The 13,736-nt window shown below is 37.7% G+C and overlaps 1 protein-coding gene across 1 annotated transcript; it reads right to left on the bottom strand.

The window, feature by feature from the left end:
• Positions 1–1,347: 1,347 nt before the first annotated feature.
• On the bottom strand, positions 1,348–13,486 carry LOC100925641 (interferon-induced protein with tetratricopeptide repeats 5). The gene is made up of 2 exons (XM_012540610.2): positions 13,270–13,486; positions 1,348–5,758 (listed from the first exon to the last, which is right to left on the bottom strand). Exons 1-2 carry the CDS (start codon positions 13,272–13,274, stop codon positions 4,318–4,320), a joined length of 1,446 nt encoding a protein of 481 aa, XP_012396064.1. The 5' UTR covers positions 13,275–13,486; the 3' UTR covers positions 1,348–4,317.
• Positions 13,487–13,736: the final 250 nt, after the last annotated feature.

Here is a 13,736-nt window from a genome sequence, read left to right as displayed (position 1 = left end):
AGTAAGTGTCTGAGATTGGATATGAATTCTGGTTTTCATAACTCTGGGTCTGGCACTCTGTTGATTTGAAGATATTGAATTTGATCTCTTTAAGGTTCCTTTCAGCTCTAAAAAATCTTTAATTCTGTAATTTAGTTAGCACATGGGTTGATTGTCTCAGACATGCCTATCAGAAGTGATATATGAGTTGATGATTTTTAGTAACCAAAATCAGTCAATAGGTATTTCCTAAGCACTTAACTATGTACAAAGCCTGGTACTAAATACTGGGGACAGAAAATAAGGCAAAAACATGGTCCCTGACCTCAAAAAGCTCACATTCCAATGGAAGACAAAAATAGAAAAAAAAGTTGTATGTACAACTGAGGGGACTAAGAAACTCTTTTTGAAGAGGGTTGGATTTGAGTTAAGTCTTGAAGAAAACCAGAGGTAAGAAGAAAGAAAGGAGAGAGAGAGGGAAAGAGAAAGAGACAGATAGAGACAGAGACAGAGAGAGAGACGGTACTGCCCCATTTTACAGATGAGAAAACTGACAATGAGAGAATAAGTGGCTTGATGGGGCATGTAGACAGAGAGAGATAGAAAGACAGAGACACAGAGAGAGAGACAGAGAGAAAGATATGGGGAGAGGGAGAATTGAAGTCAGGAGAATGATAATTGAAGTCAGGAAGCAAATGAAATCACCAAATGAATAGTACATAAAGGGAATAGGAAAGAATGCCCAGGATAGAGCCATGGTGGAGTTTGTTTGGATGACACTGAACAAATGTTGGAGCTATATATGCGTAGTTCTGAAACTTTCTAATTGAGACTATAAGCAAGCCAAATAACCTTTCAGAGCTTCAGTTTCTTTATCTAAAAAACAGGGGTGCTAATACTTATACTAACTACTTAAAAGTATTGTTGAAAGTACTTAAAATATATTAAAGAATACCAAAACAAAGAATACCAAAAAACAGTTAATATTCCTTCCCATACCATCCTACAATATCTTGGATCTACTCATTTTCCTCAAGGTCTATCCTGGGTCCAAATGTTGGATCCTTTGGATTTTGTTCACTAGAATAAGAATATCAACTGTTAAATCGCTGATAGAAAAGGATCATTTAGGAGAAATGGAACAGAAAAGTTGTTCTGAAAGAAAAGCCAAGTTTCAGGTCTCAATTAAACTCAAGAGGCAAGATGTTTAATTATTGAAAAGTTCAAACTGATGAAGATACTGCAGTGAAATGGACATATCAGGGTTTCATGGGGTTGACATAGGGGCCTTGAAGAAAGATAAATGGGCATGAAGTTAGTTTACACAGAGGAGAGCTAAGCTGGTTTGAAATAAGAACAAGAGACAAATAAGGTGATCGAGTATTTTAATGTTTATTTAATTACAGAGAAACAAGAGTAATTATTAATGGGAAAGAAGGTTTCTCTAGTTTATCTAATATTTAATATTTGATATTTGGGATAATTTATTCATTACTGAAAAGAGATTACAAGCTTTTGAAAGAGAAATTAATGATTGTAACAGGTCCTTAGATCCCTATAGAACTTAGGAGAATATGAGTAAATATATGAGTTGAAAGGGCAGCTGAAGGTGGGTGACCTACAAGCGAATGTGCTTGGACTCCAGTTAACTGTATTAATTGAAGGGCTGCATCTCTATCTCACCTGGTACAGTTACATTCTATTTGATGTATCCAGTCTTTTTTAGTCAATGTTTAACATTTTCCTGCTTGTTACATCAAATATGGGAAAACAAGCAGATATATTTGAACTAGACCCTCTACCTCTATATAAATCCCATGACCTTCAGCTGCCTTAGGAAGCTACTATGATATATGAAGGTATCCCACTTCACCTAGGGAAAGTGATATAGAGCCAAGTGGAACTGGTTATACTGAACAGAGGGCAGCCTCTCCAAAGAATTATTATTATCAATTTCCAATCTTCCTCCCAAAGTGCAATATACCCAAGGTTCTAGTAATCACCATGTTTGTATTCTTTTTATTCCTTCTGAGTATTTTGCTGTAGACCCCAAGCCTTTTCATGTATTAGTAAATGCTATTTCTTTATACATGGTTTTCTAATTCTTTTATGAATTCCTAAGTTTCAAAACTCTTATTAAGAACTTTAATAGTAACTGGAACTAGCAATCTGTTATTCAAAAAAATCAAAATTCTAATTTTTTACTTCATTCTTATTGTAATCTAATATTCTCTTGAGAAAATACACATACACACACAACACACACAACACACACACATACACACACAGATCAGAGAGTAAGCAACCAGGTCAATTTTACCATTACATCAGAAGGAATCTATACTTATTACTGACCTGATCACTACCTCCTGTCCATCTTAAATAAACTTCTATCCCCCTGCCCCCAATTTTGTGACTGTCTTATTCAGAAATGGCTTTCTTCTTCATGTCTCCTTTCTTTCTTTAACCTTTTTTTTCCTTTGACTCAAGTTCACTTTCTCTCTTTGGACTGATTTGGTACTTCATCGAGGAAAAGAAAAGTGAGGCTGAAGCCTCTAGGTTGGTATGGCCCTAATTGGAATTGCTAGATGTCTCCTGTGGATCTTTCACTTTGCCAGGATTGGAGATGACCTTGAATGTTGGAATGATGGAGAAGAATGAAGGCATTAAAGTGGCAGGTGTTAACTGCATTGTTCTTGCTTGGAGCTAAGAAAAGATTAGTCTTATTTAATAACAGAGTTTTAACAGATGTTGGGGAAAGTAGAAAGTAGGGGCTTTGCCCCAAGGCACTGATATTTAAAGGGATGGGGTACATTTTTTCTTTGGAAGAGCCCTCCACCTCTAAGCAGTAATTGTTATCTGAATGTCTCATCCCCTACTCTAAGACCACACACACACACACACACACATACACACACACACACACACACACACACACACACACAAACACACATACACACACCACTTCTTCAAACTCCAATGTTTAGGCCTGGACTCCCCCAATCCAATTGTCCTCACTGTTGTTGTAACCTGCCATCTACCAGAATCACCTCTCACAGATTTGTTTTTGGAGGGAGGGGATGCAGGTGAATTCTTTGTTATGATTATAACATATTCTTTGTTATATTTCCCTCTTCTTACTTGTTAAAATTATCTCTTTGGAAATGCTATTAGTTTACTTTCTACATATTCATTAATACCATGATTATGAAGATAAATTTGTCTTACAGTAAAAAAAAAAGGGATATAAACAAAAGTCAGATATAGAGGCACTGGAGTTATACAGCTTCTGGGATCTTAGAGTCTTTAAACAACTGTCTCCCCTCCATAGCACTTGGAAGTTGAAAAAGCCCAGATGATTCCCAGGAGATCCAAGCTGTCTTTCTCAAGCCCTTAGGCAAAAGAAAAAAATTCAAAAGCTATTCTGAAAGACTCAAAATGTCCTTTTGATTGAAGACCACAAAGTAGGACAGTGTGATGGGCTATCTAGGTTCAGGTCAAACACCACAATTCTTACTTAGGGGTCCCACCTGGGTTTAAATACTGTATTATTTGCTGGTCATGGCCCAACAACCTCTGAGACTTACTTACCCTTTGTAATTTCAATTGATAAAAAGTTTTTTGATGAAAAATATTCATGTTATGGATATGGTTCATAGTTATGATTCAGATTATTTCTTTTTCTAGCTAGGAAACCTAGAGATAACTTGATTTTATTTATCCTCGATTGTATTTCCCTAACTATAAGATCCAATATCAGTTTATAATAAAAGGTATTTAAAAATAAAAATTTGTCATTTCTAATGCACACAAGTAACTGGCTTTTGTTAGACTTAGGAGCCAGATTTCTTACTATTTTTTAGGTTTAGTATATACTATGAAAATTCCTAGGGACAATTTCTCTTTCGTGTTTTCAATCCATTTTAACACTGGCTGATAATCTTATTGATTTCTCCATCTTCTATTAAAAATTCATGCAAGTAACTAGTGAAGCCAAATGATAGAGGAGAATGCCTTGCCCTCCCTCACCTGCCCATCTTGCTACAGGTAACTCTGGAAACCCCCAAGAGCATATATGGGAACAGAGTCCAAGTGGTATACAGTCGTGCAGCCTCCAGTGGTCCTCAGTCAACCAATCACGATGAAGCCATGCCAATTCAAGGGTCCCTTGTATTTTCTCAGCAAGGGGCTAAAAACTACACATTTCCCTTTTGACTAAAATCTGTGCCTTGTAATCTACTTTGTGTAAAAAGGAATAAAAATTTAAAAAAACCCACAAAGTATTTTAAGTTGTTTTGAAAAATTAATCATTAAAAATCCATTCTGAAATGTGGGATTTTAAATGGATAGACGCAGCTCTATCAGCGCACTGATGTAATCACTGTTTTTAGGATCCTCTTTCAGGGCTCTTTCATAATACTCTATTGCTTGTTTCTTCTCCCCGTTGAGCTTATGAATGAAGCCGAGGGCTCCCAAGCTCTTTACATCTAAGCAATTCTGCTTCAGCCGTTTGAGAGCTAAATTCTTCAAAGCCTCAACAATTGTGGTGCAAAACGTGGGCTTTACTTTTATCGCTTCTAAATAGTGGTGCATAGCAAGTTCTCCATCCCTCCTGTGGAATTCCAGGAAGCGGCCATATTTGAAGTACCCCTGCTGCTTCTCTTCTTCTCGGACATGGTCTATGGTCAGCGCTTTTTGAAAAAAGTTCTCGGCCTTTCCAAGCTGACCTGCTTCACCATACATGGCAGCCAGGTCTAAGTAACAATACACAAATAGAGATTTCTGTTTGATGGCTGTTTCAAAATGAAATATGGCGGTTTGTATTAGTTTGTCGACTTGCTGCTTGTCCTTTCCCCTAGGCTTGTGCCTTGTGGCCTTCTTGATTTGTATCATTTGTTTCCTGTAACAGAGTCCCATTTGATGATGCAGGAAAGCAGAGGTGGGTACCAGTTTTAAGGCCTTTTTTAAGAGTTCAATAGCCCTCTCTGGTTGGTCTTCTCGCCGGTAAAATTTTGCTGCATAGCGTAAGACATAGGGCTCAGATTCCACTTGGTCAAGGGCTTCTTTAATATATTTTTCTCCTTCAGAATTTTCCCGAATGTCCTGAAGCTTTAGTGCCAGGAGAACCTTAACAAATGTACCTTTAGGATTCAGCCTAAGTGCTTTCTTCAGAGGGTTCAAAGAAAAGCTTTTACAACGGTAGCCATCTTTCTCAAAGTCATCCATTCGGTACATGACAATGGCCAATCCAGTGTTAAATTCGGGGTGCTCAGGCTCTGACTCCAGGGCCTTTTCAAAGCAGGCTTTAGCCTTCTCATAATACCTCCCTCCAAACTTGAGTAGCGACCACCCTTTCTCACACTCAATTTCTGGAAGTTCCACTTTATAGGGGAAAGGACTCTGCAGCTTCTTACAACTGGCCTGCACCTTGTCCAGGTAAGTCTGGGCTTCAGTAAGTCTGTCCAGGTGATAATAGATCCAGGCATAATTTCCCCAGGTCACAAGGCTTCTTTTTTCCACTTCATTGGAGTAGTCTTCTTGAATTCTTTCTTCTGCATTTTTTAAGCTTTCTAAAGCTTCTTCATTTTGGCCTTTTAGATGTTTCACATAGGCCAGTAAGTTAAAAAGGGTGACTTTGGATTTCATAGTCAGATATTCCAGTTGGTCATCAATTCTCTCTTCTGCATCAGATACCTCAATATCCTCCTTCTGTAAATTCCAAGTAAAGTGACAATCCAACCTCAGCAAGAGGCATTTTAAGGACTGCTTAGGCGTTGCACTATAAGAGATAAAAATCCAGTTTAGTTTCAGAGACACAGGTAGAAATCTCTAGTGACTCATAATCCCAAATGTCATTATTTTCACTAATAATTATAATGATACCATGACATCTATGTATCACTTACTATGTACCCAGCATGGTAGTTAGGTAGCGCCATAGTGCACAGAGTGCTGGATCTAAAATCAGGAAGATTCATTTTCACTTCATTTAATTTCACTTCATTTAATCACTTAATTCTATTTATCTCAGTTTCCCCATCTGTAAAATGAGCTGGAGAAGGAAAGGGAAAACCACTCTAGTATCCTGGACAAGAAAACTCCAAATGGGGTCACACAGTTGGACCCAACTGAAAAAAAAAAAACAACTTAATAACAACAACATGTACCTAGTACTAGGTTAAGCAATTTATTATTCCATTTTATCCTCACAACCACCCTGGGAGGAAGAGGCCATTACTCTCCCCATTTTACAGAGGAGGAAATTGAGGCAAAAAGATTAAGTGACTTGCCTAGCATCACACAGCTAATAAGTGTCTGGGGCTGAATTTGAATTGAGGTCTTCCTGACTCCACTGAGCCACCTAGCTGCTTCTATCCTATATTTTTCTTAAATTTGTTACCTTTCTATTTCCTTTTTTCTCCTCCTCCCATCCCCCCCACTCTCCTGACCATAAGCAGGTAAGAATTTTGGGTCTGGTGTCTGAGTTCTAATTGGGTTCTTTACTTTTACTAGCTGTTTGACCTTGGTCATTTTATTTAATTTTTCAGTTCTTTCATCTGTAAAATGGAATAATAGCACCTACTTCCAGAGGTTGTTATGAAGATCAAATGGAATAATGATTACAAAACACAGCACAATTCCTGGCACATAGGAAATACAAATACTAATAATATTTATATATAATTACATATAATAAAATAATAATATATATTAATAATTTTTAAATGTGCTAGGTTCTGGGCATATAAAAACAAAATGAATAATCTCTGGTCTCAAAGGCATTTGACTTGAGGTGATAAGCTTGGGAGATTCAATAAATACATAAATAAAGAAATATAAAGTTTGTCACATTTATGTGAGGAACAAAATTAGAGACATGTTACTAATATCCCAGGTATCATTAATTTAATTTTATTATTTTTCCCTTAGGCTTAAAAAATTTCATAAATGTGCTTATTATTTATTGAAAGACTATTTTTGTGAAGAAGACATGATTGGGGAATTTTTTTTTCCTGTTTAAAGTGATGATACAATGTACAAATTGAGGACCATGTAAGGGGGAAAACCCCTAATATTTATTTAAGAAATTGAAAAGTTTCTATCCACTGGATTTTAAAATTAAAGGCAAGAAACATGATATTGTAATCAATAAAGATCATTTTTAGAAGTAAGTCCTGAATTATGAGCACTTAAGGAAAAATATTGGGGGAGAGAGACCACTTTCCCTATTTATATGACATTTTGGACACTTCTTTCTCCTTTCTGAAAAAAAAAATGTTCTGCCTACAATCTGAGGCAAAGGAGGAGAGAGAGTGGAGCATGATTTCAATGGGTTTTGAGATGAAAAGGGAAGAACGGCCCTTTCTGAAATTCAACTCCAAATCTGTAAAATGGATGGTTTAAATGAATTCATATCTAACTCCTAGGATCACATCACCTCCTACCTCTCTCCCCCACATATACATTTATAGAATAGGTAGGGATAAAAGAATTTTAAAAATGGATGTCTCTAGGATTTCTTAAAGCTTCTCCAGTTTGGGGAACTCTCTGGGATCTGTACCATCTTACTTGCATATTCTCTCTTGCTGACACATTTACTTCCATTCTGGTTTATTTACTGCCTACCCCTTCCCAATGGCTGTCACTTCTACAAATTTCCATTATCCTAACATATTAGGAGAGAGGTCCCCTTGGCCAATTCCTAGCATGGCTTTTGCTGTGACTCCTCATTACCTTCAAGAACAAATCTTAACTCTGTTTGGCATTTAATAGTTTTCATATTCTGGCCTACTTTGATTTCTTATACTCTATGATCCAGCCACACTGGTCTAATTGTTATTTATTTTTTGAGCACAAAACTCTATCTCCCATCTCCATACCTGTTCCTTTGGCTGGAATGAGCTATACTCTTCCTCTACCTCTTGATTTTCTTGGCTGCCTTCAAGACTCAGCCTAAATCTCATGAATGGGAGAAGGCTTTTCCTGATCCTCTCCTGCTACTTCCACCTTCCTGGTTCTTATTCCTTCCCATCTGCTTTCCTTTTTATATATCTTGTGTGCACCATATTATTTCCATGTCATCTCTTCCTTAAGGACAAGCACTGTTTTTAACTTCCTTTGTATCAGTAGTGCTTAGGTCCATCCCTAATGCCTAAAGAGTTCTTAATAAATGCCAAATAAATAAATAAATAATGACTGACTTATCGATTGCTGTCTAAACTTGACATACAATTTGATGGACAACTCATTGAATTGATACACCTATCTTAGACATATATGGTAGACCTTCAATAAACAGGAGCAGGGTTCAATGAGAGGAGAAAGAGGATGGGATTTTATCTTGTTTAATGCTTTCAGTGAATCCTAAATTTCTTTCTCAAACAAAATCTGAACTTTTTAACAAAAAAATTTTAGTGATGTTATATGGCTGTAAATCACAGAATGCTACAATTTCTGAAGAACTAATAGTTCGAATCACTTAAAGGGTAACACAGAGATGCATGGTAAGCACAAATAGAAAATGTCTATTAGTATGAATGTGTGAGAAAAATAGCATGAAAGATGACGTCCAAGAAATTCATGACCATGAAAGAGGTTGGCTATTTATGCATTAAGAGTGATGGACAACAAACAGATAGACATCCCTCAGGCTCTGCTGAAACCCAGGTATTGTGCAGAGCACATTGCTTAGGGCCTCCATAGAGAATTGACAGAAGAATGTATACAGGTATATATGATGAGAAAGCCTTGTTATAAGGAATGTCTGCATCTGTGTGATCAGAGATATATGGAAATACTGAACTATAGAAAAAGTACATGAAGATTCCCAAAAGGAAGGCAATAATTCTAAAATTATAGCTTTTAAGATGACATTTTAGCTAAAGTTCCTAAGCAACAATGACCTTTTCTGAAGTGACCTAATATTTTGAAGGAACCTATAGGATGGATACAAAATGGATATTTATTGAGCAGCATAACTTTCCTTGGTTAGAGGATCGGGGGGCAGGGGAGAGGGAAGGGCAGAAACTTATGTCACCCATATTATTTTAGGTAGATAATGGCATTAAACCTCTTGTTTGTTGTGACATCCCTGTCATCTCTATCCCTTGTCATGGACCATGGAGTCTGATCAGTAACAAAGTGCTGTTTAAATATCATGAAAGCCATAAGATCTTAGAGTTGGAAGTGACCATTGAGGAAGCATGATCTGGTGGAGATTTCAAATACTATATTTGGAGTCAGAGGCACTAGTTTTCAATTCTAGGTCTGATGCTTATTGCCTCTGTGACTTTGGGACAATTCACCTTGCTTCTTTGAGCCTCAGTTTCCTTATCTGTAAAATGAGAAAGTTGAATTAGCCTCTGAAGTCCCAATCCAGCTCTGTATCTGTGATTCTATGATACCAAGGGTCATCTAATCGACCTTGAACTGAGAAACATTTGATGTGTTTTAGGTGTTTTAGGAAGATTAATTTCAAAGTAATGTGTAGGATGATCTACAGCATGGGAACTAAGGGAACCAGTTTGGAGACTTGTAATAAACTAGATATAAGCCCTAGATTTGGGAATTCAAAGTAAGGAACTGATTCAAGAGAAATAGGCTAGAATCCTGACATGATAATAATGGGAGGCACTTTACAGAGCATCAGCAGGTTCTGGCCTGGGTTTCAGGTCTCCTGCCTCCAAAATCAAGTGTTTTTCCTGTTAACACCATGCTCTGGTATCAATATGGAAGAAGTATCAAGAAGATTTGGTAACTATAGTAGAGGGAGGAAAATAAATCAAGACTAATCGCAGACTTCACAAGTCAGGTTTCTAAACTAGAAGACAGAAATAGAGAAGTGCAGAGAGGAAGCTATAGTTTGGGAAAAGAAGATGATTCTGATTTTAGTTTATTTTTAAGCATATTCATTATGCTGGTATGGTAGGACATATAGGTAGAACTTTCCTAGAGGCAGCTAGATAGTACAAAGTACTGGGCCTGGAGTCAAGAAGACTAATTTTCCTGAATTCAGCTCTGACCTCAGATACTTAACTAGCTGTGTAACTGTGAGCAAATCATTTAATCCTATTTACCTCTGTTTCTTTGTCTGTAAACCAGTCCACTATCTTTGCCCAAAAAACCCCCCAAACCCCAAATGGGGTCAGAAAGAGTTGGATACAACTGAAATGACTGAACAACAAATTCTGAGAGGCACTTGAAGACAGTGGACTGAAGCTTGGCTCAGAGGTTCAGATTGGTGATGAACATTTGGTAATCATCAGAATAGAGGTAATGTCTGGGAGTAAGTCAGATATTCACAAGAGGAGCTGCCAAGAAAGAAGGGCAGATAGATAAACTTTGGGGAATACTTACATAGAGTGACCTGGGGAAGAAAGTGGTTCCATTAAAGCTACTGTAGAAAGTAGGTAGTAGGAGGAGAATCAACGTGGCATCTTGGAAACCAATGGAATAAATGGTTTCATAAAGAAAATACTTGTCAAAGGTGTCAAATGGATTAAAGGGAGCCAAAGATTGAATAAAGGACAACATAATTTGCAATGGCATTCCTCCCCCCCACCAAAGAATATAAGGGCAGCCCTACAAGTGTGAGTTGGACACCTTGAACTAAAATGTTATTATAGTCGATTTATAGAGTGTATATTTTAAGCATCATTTTATGAAATAATGATATCTTTTGTTTTTACAAAAACTTTAATTTCTAATTATATCCCATCTTTACTCTGTCCCCAGAGAAAATATCCTGGAAATAAAAAATAAAAAAAAGAGGGAAAACATAATTCAGCAAAACTACCTATCACATCATCTATTTCTGATAGTGTATGAAATGTTCCATATCCATAGTCACCCACCTCTGCAAAGAAGAGAAATTTAGTACTACTTTTAAATACTCAGTGATTTTGAGAATACACATGACTGTGAACTGAGTAAGGAATCTCCCACTTTGAGGTAACCTTGCTATTTAACTTCTCCTTAACCAGGTTTGATCCTGGACCATTTAGGTTGCCCATTGTTACTCTTTTTACCTTCTTCCCCTTTATCATCCTCTGCTATCACCTAGTACAGGGGTCCTCAAACTTTTTAAATAGGGGGCCAGTTCACTGTCCCTCAGACTGTTGGAGGGCCGGACTATAGTAAAAACAAAAACTTTTTTTTTTTTTTTTTGTGGGCCTTTAAATAAAGAAACTTCATAGCTTTGGGTGAGAGGGATGGATAATCCACCTTAGCTGCAGCATCTGGCCCATGGGCCATAGTTTGAGGACTCTGATCCTAGTATTTAGAAAAACAAAATTTTCTCCCAATTCTTTCTATAGCCAGTATCAGTTATAGAAAAAAAAATGAGCATTTCTTTCTAAAGATTTCTAAATCCAGTTATCAAAGCTTTCTGGATGCTATGATGAGACATAGAAAAAGAGGTCCCCTGGCTCTGGATTCAGAGGACCTTCTTTCAAATGCTGCTTATGACAATTACTATGGGGGGGGGGCAGCTAGATGGCAAAAAGGGTAAAGCATTGGCCCTGAAATCAGGAATACCTGAGTTCAAATCCAAGCCAATTAATATAAAAACAGATATGACTGATTCTGCTTTTCTTTATAGCCAACCAAATTAGGCCCTTTTAGCTGTGTGACCTTAGAAAAGTCACTTAGTCTCTATTGCTTTAAAATAAGGAAAGAAGAAAAGGCAGCAATTATTTGTGTGATTTCAAATATGCAGTAATCATTCTGACCCTGTCTTCTTGTATGTAAAATAAAGGATGGCCTCTTTATTCCTTTTCAGTTCTAAACCTAGGATTCTGTGATCTTTGCAGAATGAGTTAATAGGAGGGTCCAACTGCATAGGTTTATAAGAGAAAAATAGCACCTATCTCAGCTCGACACACTGGTGTGTGTCCTTTACAGAAAGATGAAACCTCAAAAAATCTCTGTGCACAGAGTATTTACATTTCATCATTGTATCAAAGTGGAACAGGTCTAGGTAGGCTGTATAATGGACACACATAGCACAGTTGGCAGGGTTTAATCTTATTATTAGCTGCTCCAGATGGGAGGGGAGAGACCTTATCAGTTACACAAAGTTAGAGCCTGCATGGTCCTAGAGATATAAACCTCATACTGCTTCTTTTGGATTAAGAGATGGGAAAGCAAGCTTTATTCATGTGCTATCTTTTCTGACTTCATTTTGAACTATATAGAACCCATGTTAAGGGAGTAGCCAACAGACCAATTAAAAAGTGTGTGTTGAGAACAAAGGAGAGGAAGGGACATTTACCAAGCTTCCTGAAAGCTGCTGTGAGGGGTTGAAGACTCTTTGCTCTCTCGGTGATTCCAAGAAAATTAGAGAGACAATGGGCATGAAAGTGATGACAAGACAATGTGCAGGAAAATCAGAATGAACTATGGCAGTGGTCTGCAAAGTAAGGGAATGATCTAAGCAAGGTTAGACTTGTAAGGAAAACCTTCCAGAAGCAAAGAAATCTGTTGGAGCAGGCAATGGTGAGTAATGACTAGAAATGAACTCAGAGCAGCCTGTTAACTCTCTGCTCTCTGGTCCAGGAGTTTGGAGATACCCCTGAGAGCAATCTTGGCTTTGTCTTTGGTGCACAGATATTTAGCCTGGCATGGGAATTTACTTTGGATCCTAGGGAGGGGCACTAACAGCTCTGCAAACAAAACTCATGAAAGCTGCTATGGTGGGTAAGTCATTGTAGTGGGTGCTTTCAAAAGTCCTAATTATATAAATATGGAAGACAAATCCCTCACCCCAAGAGATTGACAATCTCTGGATGGGCACTCTTTGGACCATCGGTTTTATTATTACTCTTGAAAGCAAAACCAAAACCAAATAGAAACAAATGGGATTCTTCCCTCCCCTAAACTCTCCTTTGCCTTAGTTATTAATCTTGCATCCCTCCCTCCTCCCTCCCCAATCCGCTAACAAGTGTGAGAGTGGCCTCCTATTTCCAATACTTTATTTTCAAAAATTGACCTTTCTCTGAAATGCTATCTTAATCCCAGGCTAGTTTCTCTCAGATTTTCTCTAGGACAGCTGGCAGCCTCAGTCAGGAGAGACGATTGAAATGGGTGGGGGGAGGGAGAGGGAATCCCAATTATAAAGCATCCTGATATTGAGTTATTGTTTGTATTAATGGACTATGACTAAGCAAATAGTGGGAGGTACAAGGCAGGATCATCTGCATTCATGGAAAAGCAGATTGTTTGATGATTAGAATTCAAGAGAAATCTTTGCCTGCAGGGAGAGAGAAACAAAAGAAAAAGAAATCCATTTACCTCATGTTTGTAATCCGGTGATGCAATGAAGTCTTGCTGGATTATAGCTTGGTCTTAATTGCTTTCCAGGTAGCTGTCTGCAGGGCTGCTCTGGTGTGTTTTCTCAGGATGGAGGAGGGACAGGGTTTGCGGGTTGTGGGTGATCCTTATATACACTGCTTATAAAGAGAACCTTGCACGTCATAGATGAGCATGGACTGGGAAGGGAAATCGAAACTAGAGTGCAACTGAATCCTGAGGGGGAAAAGGAAACTAACAGAGAAAGCTGTTTTGAGATCTTTGAACCTTTTAGGCACCAGACTCTGGTGGAAAATAAACTTGGGCAGAAGAGCATCTTCTCTGGACCAAGTACTGTGCTAAATAAGCACTTTATAGATATCCCATTTGATCCTCGCAATAATCTGGGGATGCAAGTGCTATTATTATCCGCATATTGCAAAGGAGGAAACTGAACCAAATAGAAATTA

Source organism: Sarcophilus harrisii, chromosome 2 (assembly GCF_902635505.1).
Source record: "Sarcophilus harrisii chromosome 2, mSarHar1.11, whole genome shotgun sequence".
In the NCBI taxonomy this organism is placed as follows: domain Eukaryota; kingdom Metazoa; phylum Chordata; class Mammalia; order Dasyuromorphia; family Dasyuridae; genus Sarcophilus; species Sarcophilus harrisii.
Note: the sequence above shows the minus strand (reverse complement) of the source record. Positions and strands in the feature narration are given on the sequence as shown.